Source organism: Gymnogyps californianus, chromosome 5, assembly GCF_018139145.2.
Source record: "Gymnogyps californianus isolate 813 chromosome 5, ASM1813914v2, whole genome shotgun sequence".
Taxonomy (NCBI): Eukaryota; Metazoa; Chordata; class Aves; order Accipitriformes; family Cathartidae; genus Gymnogyps; species Gymnogyps californianus.
The window spans coordinates 52,323,319-52,340,495 of NC_059475.1; the positions used below are offsets into that span (position 1 = coordinate 52,323,319).

The 17,177-nt window shown below is 35.8% G+C and overlaps 1 protein-coding gene across 1 annotated transcript in view; it reads right to left on the bottom strand.

Annotated features, from left to right (window-relative positions):
• Positions 1-918: 918 nt before the first annotated feature.
• EFCAB11 (EF-hand calcium binding domain 11) overlaps positions 919-17,177 on the bottom strand; it is a 67,126-nt gene continuing 50,867 nt past the window's right edge. The window contains 1 exon segment of the mRNA XM_050898314.1: positions 919-1,018. Within this exon segment, the coding sequence (XP_050754271.1) occupies positions 919-1,018 (100 nt within the window).

The window sequence follows — 17,177 nt, forward strand, 5'->3', positions numbered from 1 at the left end:
TCCTTTCTCCTCAGAGGGAGGACTCCTCACACTCTTCCCCTGCTCCAGCGTGGGGTGCCTCCCACGGGGGACAGCCCTCCATGAGCTTCTCCAATGCAAGTTCTTTCCACGGACTGCAGTCCTCCACGAACTGCTCCAGCATGGGCTTTCCCAGAGTCATGGCCTTCTCTGGTCCCAGCCACCTGCTCCGGCATGGGGTCCTCCATGGGCTGCAGGGGAATCTCTGCTCCACCGTTAACCTCCATGGGCTGCAGGGGGACAGCCTGCCGTCTCACCACAGGCTGCAGGGGAATCTCTGCTCCGGTGCACCTCCTCCCTCTGCTTCTTCACTGACCTTGGTGTCTGCATGGCTGTTTCTCTCACATCCCACTCCTCTCTCGGCTGCAGTTTTTTTCCCAGCAGTCTTTTTTCCCCCTTCTTTAAATATGCTATCACAGAGGCACTACCACTGTCACTGATCAGCTTGGCCTTGGCCAGAGGTGGGTCTGACATGGAGCCAGGGAAGCTTCTAGCAGCTTCTCACAGAAGCCACCCCTGTAGCCCCTCCCCCGCTACCAAAACCCCACCACACAAACCCAACACACTGTTGAAAAGTGAACAAATAAATTTCACGGTAACTGGAAATCAGAGTTACTCCTTTTTCATCTGTTAAGTCAAAAAGAAAAAGTACAGAGTTGCAGTTCCTAACTAGGGTGATTGGGAATCGAGATTTCAAATATTTTAAGTATTCTACACACACATACACATGTAAATTAATACACCCAACTTGTCAACAGTAAAGCTTCAAAGGCTGTTCTTCAGAGCTACACTTACAGTCAAAGTTCTTAAAATGCTGGCTGAAACAAATGAAGTTTCATTGATTTTTAAATATCTTGAGATCTGAAGTTTTCACTTTGTCTTTTCACCAGAGAATATTCTTTAGGCAAAGTACACTGGTGATACTTCATCTTGTCCGTACTTCATTGCAGATTCAAACTCTTTGAAGCTGATGCGGCCATCGGAATCCTGATTGACTTCTCTGTAAGAGAGAAGAGATTTGGTATTTAAAACCCAAAAGACATTATGTAAAACAGACATTATGCTTAGCTGTAGACATCCAACACCAATATTGTTTTTGAAGAGCTCAAGAGTTTTACCACTTGAATTCTATACAAAGAATTAATGAACTAAAAAATGCTTTTTGTGTAGTACATCTCATATGAGGATCTCAAAGCTTTTTAAAAAGAACAAGTATCACTATGTGTGTTCAACAGGAGGTAAAAGTTAATTACAATGTGACTTGTGCAAATTTAGCACTTTTAGCACAAATTTAGTTTTTACACCTCATCCCTAATTCCCCAAATTCAATCACCTGTGGCAGAGATCCTCGAAGTTCCATAACACAACATGCAACCCAAGACCTCTAGGTTGGGTTAAGATACCGCAAACTTACATTTAAAATTTCCCAAATTGCCCCATGACCTTCCACATGCTGCAAGCAGCTTATTTTGAAACAAAGATTATGTTTATTAACAATTAAAACACACAGGGCTAAGTTTTATTAAATACATTTTGCAAAATTATTTGATGCAGTTATAAATTAGGCTGACAAAATAGTATTCTGTAAAGTATTTGTCTTAGTTCTGCCTAGCTTTCTTACTAGAAATACAACACTTACACAAAAGTTAAAATTAAATAATTAAAAAACTGATTAATTGTTGGATCTCAACATTCACTCATCACCTAGGAAAATATTTGATTGGTTTATACCAAGGCACAGTCCATAATTTTATTCATAATCTGGAACAAAATTTATGATTATTACTGATAAAATTTACAGACAACTTACTTAAAGATTGCTGGAATTATAGTGCTGCAGACTTTGCCATCACCATTAATGTTCAATGGTAGTATTCCTACCATCTTGCAGCATGCAAAATGGGACGCATCTTCTACATAGACAAAATTGAAAATTTCAAAATAATCCATGCTGTTTAGCAGAGACACATTTTATTATCCTTTGAGAGTGCACTGGAAATTTCAAAGAGACTCTGTACCCTGAAGAAGTAGTACAGTAATTCAGTTTTAAAGAAAGCCTTACACAAAGGGATAGGATGTCCTGTTTGACACTTATTCTAAACGCACTCTTGAGAAAAGCCTAGTAAAGGTAAAAGAAAACAGTTTATTTACAACAGCTTCAAATACAGAAACACAGTTACAAAGGTTACGAAGACTGATAAGAGAAAACAGAAAACTGCTTACATCTGCCTATCATTACCTCAGTTGCAAGCAGCTTCTCTAGATTGTCGAGCTTTCAAGACATCAATGACTATCAAATCATGGGACTAAAGAAAGATTTCTTCTGAAAAAAATACTACGTCTTTAAGTTTGTCTTCACAGAAGAGGGTCTCAATTTGGAATACGTGCTTCCCCTTTCCCTGAAGAAGTACTATTTAGATTAAAATGTTATTATTCTCCCCTTCAATAAAAATTATTAATCTTCATCTTTTTCAAGAATCCCTCAGACTACTAACTTCCCACCTCTTCGGAACTTTTAACGTCATTTGGTAAGATTCCTCTTGTCTCTTGGCAATAAACAATCTGTACAAGTGCTTAACTTGGCTATCAATGAACTATTAACCTCTTGTGAAGTAGACTTGGTCAGACAAAGTTCAAGCCTCCTGGTGCAATGATGAACCTTACATGGCCATAAACATGAAATGACACCCTGTCATTATGGAAATATTTACGTTAAATAAATTAATTCCTTCAGCTCATTGTTGGCTCTAGATTAAGACTAAAACATGCTGATATTCTATTGCTTTTCAGATAAGGACAAATTTGAGATGATGATCACCCTTTATCAAGTCTTTAGGGACAACACGATAGCTGGAGATGGACCAGTCACTCAGTTAGTTGGTGAAAGGGATCCTTTCAAACACCACATGTTAAAATACAAAGAAATGCAAACCTATTCACCAGTGAAGGATGAATGCAGGTCATAATTACAAAATGGAGATGCTGTCCTGGAAAGCAGTGACTGAAAAGGACTGAGGAGTCATAGAAAGTAATCAAATGAAGATTATCTCCTACTGCGATGCTTTACATAAGAGGGTGAATATGATCCTTGAATGTATAAGCAGGATAATATCTAAAACAAATACAAGAATGATTTCATTTCAGAATACAGTGTTAGGAAAATTAAGAAGGCAATACCGTGTCTACTTTCTGGTGCCCGCACTTCAAAAAGGATACTGAGGAACTTAAAAGAATTGAGAAAATAACTACAGTAATTATACGAGTTCTGGAAAACATGCCTTATAACGAGACATTAAAATACTCTGTTCAAAAAAAGATTGGAGAACTGATCCAATCAAATCAAGACCATAAGTATCTCTCTAGGGAAAATATTTTGGATAGTAAATATCTTTTTAAGCTTACAAGGAAAGAAATTATGATAGGCACAAGTTGAAGCCAAAGCTAGAAAATTTTTTAACTTAAATAAGGTGGGTTTTTTTAAAGGAAGTTGATGAGCTATTAGGTAACTTACCCAGGGATATGGGAAGTGATACTTCCTTGGTTTACCCTCCTTTGGTGTATTCTCTGTATGTTCAGGAGTTTCCAACCCACACGTGTATATCTGCATGTAATTATTCATAATGTATATTTATTGCATGGATTTGTCTAACAGCTTTTTGAACTGATGTGAAGCCCATGGCTTGAACACCTGCTCTGTGATTAAGTACTGCCTCTTATTTGTTTTGAACTTGCAAGTCATACGATACTACTTATAATTTAAATACCCTTCTCAGTGACTATATGTATCAAAGCATGCATAAAAGGGATCTGTTTTTAAAGATCAGCTCTTGAAGCATTTTTTAACAAAAAGCCTATTTTAATGACAGTAAATATTATTATAACCTGTGCTATTTGCAAGTAAATTAGTTCATTCAGAGAAAATGTACAGATTTAAAAACCTGAGACAATGTATAATAATAAAATAGAAAAATCTATTTTTTTATTATTATGATGTATTTTCAGAATTTAATTCTGGAAGATCACTTCATGAGTATTTTAGAAGCTAGTGTGGACAATCTGGCTAAACTGAAGTTAATGGGAGTTTTGCCATTAATTTTCAGGAGGCAAGGATTTCGCCCAAAATATCTGAGTTATGGGCGTAAATCACATCTTTAATGTTTATATTCACTACGTGTGCCTGTTTGGAAGCTGCTCTTGAAAAATGGCCCTCAACTTTACGTGGTGTTTGTTCAACACCCTGAAAGCCACTAAATGACTCTTTGAATTAAGAATCATTGTCTGAACAACCTTTCAGCAGAGATTAGCAAGATATGTTGCGTGATAAATAAATGACAAATAAACTGGTAAGTAGCTAGCTGTTGTAATCTGAAGAAACACTACATTTATTTAAATGTTATGGATTTTTAGAACCTTGCCAAAAGTAATCGGAAAGTGAGAATGGCCTTGGAGTGTTAAATTTTCATTTTCATCTAGCTGAAGCAAATGATATATTCATCCTTGTGATTATGAAAATACTATGTCACAGCATATTGATCTTTATTTCACAGGTCACTATTCATTTAACATTCTTAATAAAATATATATAGATATTTCAAGGTATGTAGTCCCTCAGGTAGATTGTCTGATCTTTCACTGAAAATTGAGTAATAATCAGCATCACAAGTTACTGACTGTGAGATATAAATTATTCTCTTATACAATTAGGTAATTGAAGACTCCCCAAATCACCTAAGTGTATTTTCATAGGAAACTGGAATAGATAAATGGTACTTTCCTTCTGACAGGAATCTTTTAATCGTAAATCTGAGTAGAGTAAATGAATAACCTAAAAGACTAATGTTTAATATAAGTTGCCTTTTGAAGTTTCATGTTTATCAATTCACTGAAAAGAGTACTTATCAGAAAAGTATCCACATGCAAATACAGCCTAGTCTTTTATTTCATAAAGAGCTGTATATATTAATCAGTCACTTAAGCTTTTTCCCAACTAACCCCACAACAATTTACATATGGTCAGATCTTGTAGTTCCTGAGATAAAAACACAAATACAGAATTTGGCCATAATATTTCTTTTTGTATGGAAAGACTCTCACATAAGCACTACCTCTTAAAGCAGGCACACAATTTGAAATATACTGTCTCTGATTTATACATCATTTTTTTCATTAATCCATCATATCTGCCCAAAACATGCAAAAACATAGATCAAACATCTTAATTCTACCCTGTATTTCTCTAGGTAATTCAGTATCTTTCCTAAGAAGTGGTAAATCACAGAATTAAGCCATCATTTCTATTACTTAAAAAAAAGAGTAGTGAATGCACTGGAGAGCCAGCAGAGACTGCCATGGAGTTGGCTTTCAACTGGTTAGCTCAGTAGGACAAGCCCCAAAAGCTGAATAAGAGCCAGCATAAAACTCTGCTCAGATCTCTGATGCCATGGCCGTACATGAGATATATGCAAGTGAAGATGGTGGCTTAAAACTAGCTTAGATTTCTCCACTATGTAGACATCCTTAGAGATCACTAATTATACTACTAAAGATGGATGGTCCTCACTTCGACTTTGAAAGAACTGAAGTTAACCCTTGGGAAGGAAGTTTTCATTTAATTTTTTTTATGCAGGCAGAAGTTTTCATAGAGATCAGTGAGGAGAAAACACCAGATATATCACATAAATGAAATATAGGAAGAGAAATAAAACATGTGGGATATACCACTGAGAATGAAAACTTCAAGATTCCTTCTCACAGCATTCTAAATGAATAGGGGTTCACTTTGGTTACTGCTCAAAAAAAAAAAAACAACCCCAAAACCAAAGAGTATTTCTTTAAAAGTGATAGAAATGGTTACTTGACTTTCCAAATAATTTATTGTCTAATGTATGACATAAAAACATAAATGATACATTTAAGTTTGGGTAAAACAGAATTAACAGTTACCATAACTAAATATAAAAAGACTGCTTTCTGTTTACAAATAAACATAACATTAGAAAATTGAGGAATTTTAAATACTTGTTTCCAAACACTTTTAGTTTCTAGTTGACTATTATGAGAAACAAGTTACAGAGGCTCCTACTTTCCCTACACAGTTGCAATTTATCAAATGCTTACATGTGGAGGCATAATACATGGCCTTTTATGCATTGCTATATAACAACCATTTTCTCAGAGCACATGAAGATATAATGACATATACCATATGTATAAGTAACTTATTTCTGTAACAGTCCCTAAACTAGAGTGATTTTCTTAATTGTCCATATTTTTTCTTCTGCACTGAAAGGCTTAGCAATATTATATGCTAGTCCTCCTGAATTAGAGACAAAAGCATGCCAGGCACACAAGGCTGGGTCTTCAAATCATGATTTCTCTGCAATTTATATTTCCCTGGTTTTAGGACATACCAAGAATAACAGTGGGTTTTCCCTATTTATTGTAGCCATACAAATGAGATTAATGAGCAATACCAATGACACATTTCTGTCATAAGCCTCCAAAATCTGTATATATCACGTTCCTTGCTATCTCATTATTTAGGTGTATACTGTGAGTAAAGGGAAGTTGTGCATTTTCTCTAAATTATTTCAGAGAAGTGCTAAGGAGTGCAGTTTCCTGAATTACCATTCTAGATTGTATATCTGAACTGCTTTTAAGTAGTGTGAACCATTCCTCAGTGCTGCCTTGCAACTCTCACAATACATTTATTGTCTCATTAAATATTTTCTACATTTCAAATGCCGTATGTTACTTAGACACCAGAGGCCAGCAGGATTGCTGGCTATGAATGATTTAGGCCTGGAGTCCTTTTTGCAAGTATTTCTGGGCATAGTTCTTTTATGCTTAAGTTCCTGGCACCATTCAGGTCTAACAATGTCTGCCTTGCCTTCACTCTTCTGACCTGGCTGTGACAATCCAAAGCCCATTTTCTATTAAAATAACTTTTCTCATTGTATTATTTATAGAAATCTAATAGGAACGTCATAGGGAGCCAGCCTACGCAGGAAACCTATGGTGATTTCATAAGGAGAAGGCACTGAAGAACCCCATTGCCTTTTTCACTAATATCAAATGATGTTAAATTTTGATCTAACTTGCAATTCTCAAGGAAGCAGAAGTACTGAAGAAATGCAACTTACCTCGTGATCCAGGGATCTTCCTTTACTGCTCCTCCACTATTTCTGACACTATCTTTCCTCTGCCTTAGTCAGAAAATCTGGATTCAATTTCCAAGGGAACCATCTTTCCCATTAAAACTTTATCATCCATTGTATGTGCCCCAGTGATGAAATTTTGCAAATTACGTTTGTCTACTGTATGCAAATTCTATTTAACCCTGACATCCATTACTGACATTACACCATCTATTACTGACATCCTTGTCTTCCACGTTCATTTGCTCTATAGAGCTACTTGTTAGTTCTCCCAGGCCTCCTCGAAGCACTGAGCTTCAAAGCAATATGGGTAATTGATACTTGGCTCTCATCCTGTTGGCCCTCATTTTAACTTATTCCTTGTGACTAGAACAATGTCAAATGATCTGCAGGGTAACATGTTGCCTGCCTGCCATGAGTTGGAGATGCTTTACTGTGTTTTTCCTCAGATTAAATGTTAAGAACATGAGGCTCAGAATTTTCTTTTATGTCTTCACTATCTGACTGAGAACTTCAATCCTGACTTCTTTCTTTGGGAATTACAATACAAATAATAACTAAAAAAACCCTAAAAATAAGACAATTTACAAATACAGCTCTGTTAAACATGTTTTCCTACTATTTGGTCACAGTTTTATGAATTAATATTGGCTCCAATAGGCAACTATCGTAAGCTAGAAAAATAAGTAATATTAACTGGAAAAAGCCCCTTTTTTTTCTCCCATGCAAACTGCTTATGGAAACAGCAATGAAAAGAACAGAACATTTTCTTAGACTTTCCAAAGTACCAGCCTGTGAAACAAACAGATTCATAAAAATATCCCATATGATTACAATATAATTCCAGAGAGTAAGCAAAAATATCACTTGAATATGCATTAAACTATATAACGACCATACAGACCTGTGGGTCTACAACAGCTGAAAACTTGTATTTCACAGTTTGAATTGCTCTGAGTAAGAAACTCACTACTTGACAATTACTCAGAAAGAAACTACCACCACCAAATAACCTGAAAACAATTGCTAGAAACTGCAGAAACTGATCACATGTATATAATCTCAACAGTTTAAGAATAAAGTTTTCACATCCAGAGTTTAAAATTGATTATATCTTTTACATCCAAATTTTATTGCTATTACATTTATTTTATATTTTTAAATAAACCATCAGGGAATAATTTAAATCAGAGCCAAGACTTTCACTGCATTTAGAACCAAAGCTGTCATACTGATTGAACAGTGAGAGTAGAAATTACACTTCATGCAAGGAGTCCCTGCCGAGGACAAAATGACCCACCAATTGAAGATTCAAGGATGACAGCTTCTTCAACAAGCTGCCTTCTCTTCTGATTAACCAGCTGGTTCTTTCTACTCATCCTGCTTACCTCCTCGTTGATGGGATTCCTGCAGAGCTCCACAGCTGCTTTGTTACTAATGCGTATATTAATTTCACTTCTTTAAAAACCTAAGTGTTGAGAAAAGCCATTCTGATCTTTAGTAAACACGAAAGAATTATGAAGATACCCCTGGTTTTGCTTCCTGAAACAGGACATGCTATTGGAGTACTAGCAGTCAGAAGTTTCAGTTAGGTAGGAGAACTTAAGGAAGCATTTAAATTGTCATAGAATTATATTACTATTAAGGTAGAAATGCACTTCGCTTTACCTTCAATGTTGCTGAATTTTTAAAAATTATTTCTAAAAGTAGAGAACAAATGAATTACTAACTGGGGGGAGAACTGCACCAACAATATACTACCTTCAGTTATTTCTTCTCTGGGATAAATACTGCTCTTTTTTTCTGAGTGCGCTGCCTGACTACTGCTCTCAATAACTGTAATATACTTTCTTCTTGATGCCCAATTTTCTGCCTGCAATATTCCTTATCCATTGATGTATGCCTTCCCTGATTTTCTTCTCTGTGAACAATGGAAATAGTCTTGGACACCCTAGTCCTGCCAAATTTTGTCCCTTCTTTCTTAACTGGTTCTGTTTTTGAAGTCTTTATCATTCGTGCCATGGCTGATCCCATCAGACTAGTAGTGGTACTTGGGTAGAGTAACTCTTCAGTTTATTTCTCTGAATGCTTCTCAGTGAGCAAACTACCCCAGACCCTCTTCTCTTGATCACTTCTGCCTTCTTTTTCTGCTGATCAGGAGAACTCCACAGAAGAACCTCTGAGCCTCTACTTCTCTGAGTATGTTTCCTAGGTTATCTTGAATTTTTTTGGTGTGCAACTGCCCACTGTAGCTTGTCTTCTCACATCTTCTCACTCTCTTTCACTTAGGAAAAATAATTTACCTTTTGAATATAAATGACCCTTGCTTATGTCAATCTTTTTTACTGCTTGTTCTTAAGCTTCTGCCCCCTAGAAAAGATCTACTGAAATCTACAAGGATCTCCAGTTTTTACAAGTGAATTAAGAAATGCCTTGCAGAGCTCAAGAAAGAACTGCCATTTGGAATCACTACCAAATGTGTGTGTTTCTGGTGGATTTATTTAATGAGCAGTTGTAGGAACAGCATCATTAATAAATATTTTCATCCCTGACTTGGAATTAAGTAGAATTTATATATTATATGTATTATAATAATATCTAATAATATAATCATACATACCACAGAATATATAATATATTATATAATACTTAATATGTAATATTTAATGTGTAATATAGAATATAATCATCATAGAGTGATACAATATTATATAATATTATAATTATAAACAATATATGATTAGTGGATGATTCGGAGAATGATGCAACAGTATGTAATGTGGAAGACATGGTAGTTGGATACAACAGTCTGAATTGTGCATTAAGCTTGCCTGTTCAAACAAAATCACTTTTTGCAGAGTCAAAAGTAGAAGCCTAGGAAAAAGAAATGCAGGTTATATCCCCAGTGGGAGGTTTCTCATAGAAAGATGATCATAAAGAGCTCTGGAATCTTAATGGAAAAGCAACACAGTGTGAGCTTTTAAGGAGCAGTCAAGACATGAAGAGTGAACCCATTTTTAGTTACACAAATAAGGGAGAAGTGTTATTTATGCTGCAGATGCAAAATGCCATGGATAACACCAATACTGGAATACTGCATTCAACCCTGCTGTCTGTTTTTTGAAAAGAATACTTAAAACATTAGACGATGCAGAAACTTAACCTGCCAAAAAATCATTTGGAAACAGAAATTGCCCAAAGGAATTCAGTTCCTCCATTTCCATCAGATGCTGTTGACATGACCATAGTGTACCTCCATAGAGATGATAATTAATATCAAAGGAATTTGATAGTGAACAAGAACCAGTGACAAAGGCTAAGAAGAGACAAAATGAAGAATAAAACAAAAATGTTTAGGAAAAAATGAGTCAAATTATATAGCCTGTAATGTACAAATATTCCAGCTAGTATCTTTAAAAAATCTTAATCACTATACTTACGTCAAAAGTTCAGACAATCCCTCAAATCTTCCTATTTTACTAAAAGTGTAACAGCTTTAAAACCATCTTCCTTGCTGAGGACTAGACACCTAACTTTAGAGCTACTAATTCTGCCTTTAGTTACTCCGTAAAAACACTGAGGCTGACTCAGAGATTTACTATTTTCTCCATAGTACTAACTCATCAGATGAGGAAAAAAGGGAGTTTAAAAATCAAGTTTTTAGATATATCTAATGTATTTAATATTTTCATCCTTTTATCTCCTCTGAATAGATTTATTTGAAAACATGAAATACTGTACTTCATGGCTAATGTGTTTAACTATTTTTATCATTAATATTCATCTTCTGCTGTTGCCTAAAAGCCCCAATCAGGCTTGAGGTCTCATTTAACAAGGAACTACAAAATACAAAAGACAAAACCTGGAAGAAATGAGCTTATACCTAAAAAAGAAAACATGACAAAAACTGATCAAAGTAGATGAGTACTAGTCCATCCAAGTTCCGTCTAAATTGGAACTTAGGTTAAAACTTCCTTAAACTCCAGGTGGCAAATGGTCACCCTGCTTTCCAGAGCTGCTGAATCTTTAGGATGGCTCATTAGACATCACTTTGCTTAGCCAAGGATCCCCTGTGTGACAACTGTTTACCCTCACTCACTCGGGTTTGGTAGAAGCAGAGGAGGGCATGTAACCACCTAAAGCTCCAGTTTGAGCAGATGGTCACCTGCACTCTCCTTGTGTTCCCTGGAGAAGTGCAAATAGTTAAACATCATCAAGCAACTACATTCAATCTAACTAGATGGTGTCCAGTTTTTGCCTCCATATCTTAACATTTTTTATTCCAATACTGAAAAAGAATACTATTCTCTAGCTAACTTGCAGACTGCAGGAAAAAACACACATATATATATTTCATGGTTTTTCTTACTATTTAAAGCTGCACTCTCAGATCTTGGAAGCCAGGTAGGATCACATCTGAAAAGTTTCAAATAAAATGCATACGTTGGAAAAGAATGGAGTAATGTTAGTGTTCCAATACTCATTCCTCTAAGTCATTCTTGAAACAATGTTCTAGCATGGACAAAGTAGATCCTCTGTGACATAGGATGCTATCTTTCTAAAAAGATTAAAAGTTGAGTATTGAAGGTCATGGGCACATGAATAGGCTGAGAGGTGGTGAGTTGAGCTCTCCTATCTGTCCAAAGCTGCAAACCCATGATGCAAACTTTGATAGAAGTGGCAAATGTCCTCCTTGATGAACGATGCAATTTTCTCGCACTCTTAAATGTTTATCTTTGATGAACAGCCTGCTTGTTTCTCCTGCTTTCAAATGTACATCTGCTCATCTGTGTGCAGCTGCCATGTTGCAGCAAAGTTAATGCTTTGAGCTTCACAAGTTAAGATGGCACCTTGATGTGGTAGTACTACACGCACACATCTGAATCCAATGTCACATTCAAAAGATATCCTTGCTAGATCTTGATTACTATATTCTTGTTGCCTACACTTTCAACTGGATACTATCAACCACCTGTCATGATCTGAAGTTATTGCGGGACGTGGGCTAGGAAGAGCATTACTATCACTGTCAGATAATCCACACTATGAGCACTGTGGTCATCCCTGCTCCTTTTATTCAACCTCTCTATAGCATTTGACATAGCTAATGAACTATGAACTGTACAGAAAAGAGGCTGACTGGTTTGAAACAGTTTATTTCAAGAGAGCCATAACCAGAGAGGAGCAGTAGAAAAATGTACCTCACAGTTCCCTTTTTCTTCAACCTTATTTAAAATACAGACACAGAGACTGAAAGAACTGGAAAGGTGTCATGAACTCCAGTGAAAACACTATGTAGGCATTACAAAATTCCACCCTTTTATCATATTGTATTGCTTACAGTAACACAATGTTACCAAACTGCCTCAGTACTTGAGCTCATGGATAAAAAGCAGAAGGTGGAAGCAGAAACTGAGAAAAAGATAAGTTACACTTGGTGGCAGGAAGAAACACTTTAAGGAGTTTGTGGCACAGTGAAGTACCTACTGGCTGATGTTACACAACCCCATTTAGGCAAGTCAGTCTATAACTTAGAACTGATCCTGGACTTCTCTCTCTGACAATAACTCTAGAACAGGTACAAGAATTCATCCTGTCTTTACTGTTAATTTGGCCTCTGTAATACATGCTTTTGTCAACTTTCAGCTGGACTACAGCAATGCAATATCCTGGGCACGAAGCCATTAGCCCTTAGGAAACTCAAGATAGTACAGAACACAGCAGCACATTTCCGCTGCAACCCAGGGTACTATAAGCACATCAAATCTGCTTTCATCTTCTGTACTAGCTCCTGTAAAATACTGAGCCAAGTTTTATGTCTTTGTCATTATCTTTAAGGTGTCCAGTAGTCTAGGAACAGAATACCTAAAGGATCAACTGAGAACCTGCAGCTCTGTCCCATTAAGGACAAAGCTTATTTTGTGCTATAGATAGAGCTTTGACAGAGAATAGTCTAAAGCAGTTGAACAAATGCTCATAACATCTAAAGCATCATCACTTGCTATTGAGTACAAGATGTACATTTTGGATCTTAATCTCAATAACTAGTTCTTTGGTAATAATAATGCAGCAGTTTGAAACAAATTCAAAAAAATCCAACAAGTTTTTGTTTGCTGTAATAGGAGGCAATGAAGGAAAAGAGAATCACACTTAAGTGTTACCCGTATTCGTTCTGGAAATGACTCAGCTACAAAGATAATAAACTACGTATAAATATCTGAGTAGAAGAGCATTCGCTGTTTCTTCCAAATATAGTGGCACTGCATGTCTTACATGAACCAGGATATTCCATGTCAGTGACGATTAATCTAATTGTTAAAAAGAAACACATCAGAGCAACATGTTTTAGAAATCTTTAGGAAAAAAGCAAAATATTAAGAGGCAATGTAAAAATTTCCAAAACACTTAAAAAGTTTGAGGATCAAAGTGTAATTTATTTTCAGTGAGACAGAATTGTAAATGCCTAACAGACCCAGAAAGTAATGTGTGTGTTAGGCACTTTTAATAATTCCATTTAAATTTTATTAGACAGTAATATATTCAAGGTGATATAAAAAACTGAATTTCTCATGCCATATCTCGTGTGCAAAGATTAAATTAAAAAAAAGGACTGAAAATCCAGAAACACTCTATTCAGCAAAGGACAAATTTCTTCAGGGATATACTAATCTTAGTGTCTCTGTACAAATTATCAAAATGGATGCCATATAAGATTAACTAAAATATTGGTTTTATCAACAAAAACTGTTCTGTAATCAATTCACCTTAGGAATACTAACAATTATATAATCATCATGCAATAAAAGCTTTTGAAAACTGATGATTATTCAAGTGAAAGGTCCTGCCTCCCATTAAGCCTTCTCTGAGGCATCAGGTTCCCATTCTCTACACCTAATTCAGGTACAGAAACATTTCTTAATTTCTTAATTGTATTTATTAGTATCAATGTAAATAAGAGAGTTTGAAATCTTACCTCTAGCATATCAGTTCCCGTTAGACAGATTTATACTCTAAATGTCACTCAAGTCTTCAAGTTAGGGGACAGTTACAAGGAATCATAAATATATTAACATTAATGGAAAGAAATCCATCTGTCTTAAACACTGTGATACCAAAAAGGAGATCAAATAATTTCTATTTCAAATATATAATCACTTCAACTGAGCTATCCAGTACCATCTTGAAGTTGATTATAAGATGAAAGAAATGGGACAGAGATGATAATAATTTAATCCCTTAAGAACAGCTATTCTGAAGAGCTTTTCACTTTGTGCTCAACAGTATTCTAGTATGTTATGATCCAGCTAGAAAAGAAGTATACTGATGAGGAAAATTATGTTTCCAGTAACAGAGAATTTTCACAGTAACAGGAAGTCCGACAAAAGAAACAATACAGGGAAACTGACCACTTTAACAGATGGTGTCATAGATGAGTGCGCCGATGCAGTCTTTGACAGTGATGAGTTCATACCATCAGATGTGGTGAGGATTTGTAACTTCAGAACTACTGTAGCAGAGATTAATACATATTTGCCAATCCTGGATGCTGACGATATATGCACATGGGAGTGGATGGGATGAGAGACAGCATGGTTCTGACTGTACATTCACTGACATGTTCAAATGAAATCCTAGTCGTGATTCCCAGACTGAAGGCGCAGACAGATGACACGTGAATACCCAAGCAGCTTCGACGTGGACTGTGGGAAAAGGAAGTGCAGTTGCTCAAGAGGGAGTTTCAAGGACCCCTTGAGGACGTTTGACTAAGTACAACCCATCTGTCCCCTTGCTGGAGTTCTTTGCTGCTACCAGACTGCGATGGAGCCCAAGAGAAAGGCATGTCTGGGATGCCCTGAGGTCTGCGGGAACAGTTAGCGTTGTTCCCGCAGAACCCTGACACCACCTTCCCCCCGGGTGAGCAGCAGAACACCACTTCAGAAATAACTCACTGCAGAGAGTTCCCTTTCTACGATGTATCTAAAAGAGCATGAACATGACTGTATAACCTTCCGATCAGGTAATTTTTGCTGAGACTGCTTTTACATTTTCAATTTCAATTTTTAAATACTTTGGAGAAGCTTGTCTATTACTGTGAAATGTTTTAAAATGTTTTAACCAGATGCTCCTTAGTGGCTGAGTAAACACAGAAGTAACACTGCATTGTGATGTAAATCAAAATTGCATGCAGTCTAAAAGACTAGTTTGAAGAAAAAACTAGTAAAAATACCACTAAAGCAACTAGTACAGCAACTTTTGATTAAACTGGATTCGTAAGATCTGTTTGCTTATAGGTTACCAAATATTTATGACTAATATAATTTCTTTTCATAATATTGTATGTGGTCTAGGGAGGACAGCATTCAACATATGTTATCCTTTTCAAACCATGACACAATTTCCTTAAAGAACAAAATAAAACAAAACCAATGCAAAATAGGAACTAACATCAGTTATTGTGCTACATAAAGGGAACAGTATACAACAGAGCTCTGGTTCTTAACATTGCTATGTGTTGTTAACAGCAGCTGGAATTAGTACATACCTCTTGACTCACCGAAGCACAGATACAGTTACAATAGATTTCAATTAATACTTCACTTGGTAGGCCGATCACACTGCATCTTCTACCTTCAGATTTACATAATTGATTTCTTAAACTATGCAGGAACCGTAATATTATTTTAAAGATTCAGTTTTTTAGGTCAACTTCAGATACATAACTTTTCCATGATATTTTATAGAAAAAGGAAGAACGTGACCATTTCATTACATGCGCTACTGGAAAAAGTAAAATGTCAACAAGACCTCTTTTTAAAACACTGGCATTCATATCAGATTTTGTAATTTGTATGTATTTGGCTTTTAATAAGAATGTTTTCTAAAACATTGTTACACTTAGTGAAAAATTAATATCTCTCAAGTAATTTTATTTGCATCAGAAAATCTCCGTGTGATCACCTATTGATACTACTAATTAACCAGAACAGACTTCTTGGTCATCTGTGTACTTTAAGAAATACAGGCACTGTGGTTTCTTGTGACTAACATTACATGAAAGGTAAATCCCTCATGAAATAAATAAGAATTAATGAAGCATGCAGTCAACCTTATACCTTTGATTATTACATTCTGCCTACCTAAACAACTCTCTGTAATTGCATACAGTAGGCCTTACGTATTGATTCCAACTTGATTCTTGCATTACCATACATTTCTGCCACATTTCTCCTCAGAGGTGCCTTTATTCCAGTGACGGGTTAATGAGTTTGCATATATGATTGTGAAATGTGAAGTGATGCAAAAATGCAAGTTCCTAAGAGTATTTGTATTCTACTCCGTAAATCATAAATTTTCTTCCAGTACCAATGGGCCAGATTATATTATTTGTTTTGAGGCATAAATCTCAAGGAACATCAATCGGGAGGTAGTACTAAATTCTGAAAATGGTATCAGGAATTGACACATTTCACTGATAGTGTCTGCACTCTAGTAAGAGTATATCATTCACTGATAGTATCTGCACTCTAGTAAGAGTATATCACATGACGGACACCTTAAAATAAATACTTTCATTCAAAGATTTGATATTTTAGTGTTCTGTTTTCTCCCACATTTTTCCTATGCACCTTTATCTCAATTTGAGAACACAGCAAATATACATTTTTCTAGATATTAAGAGAGGGCTTAGGAAATTATTTTAGGAAATTATTTTAAAAACAAATGAACCTGTAAAAAGTGTTAGTTACAATGAATCTGAAATCACTTTTGTGCTTTGTATTTTCTATTTACTAAATATTATTGGGAAAAAAAACATTGTATAAGAGGTAAAAATACCATTAACTGTGTGTCAAACGTTTTTCACTTTGAGGTTTTCAGATATTTATGACTTCTGATTAACTCTTCTCATTTTTCTCCCTGTTTAGCAACTGGATTCACCATCTGTTTCAGTATAAAGCATCACATAAGGGTAGCATAGAGCTGGATAACATAAACTGCCTCAAA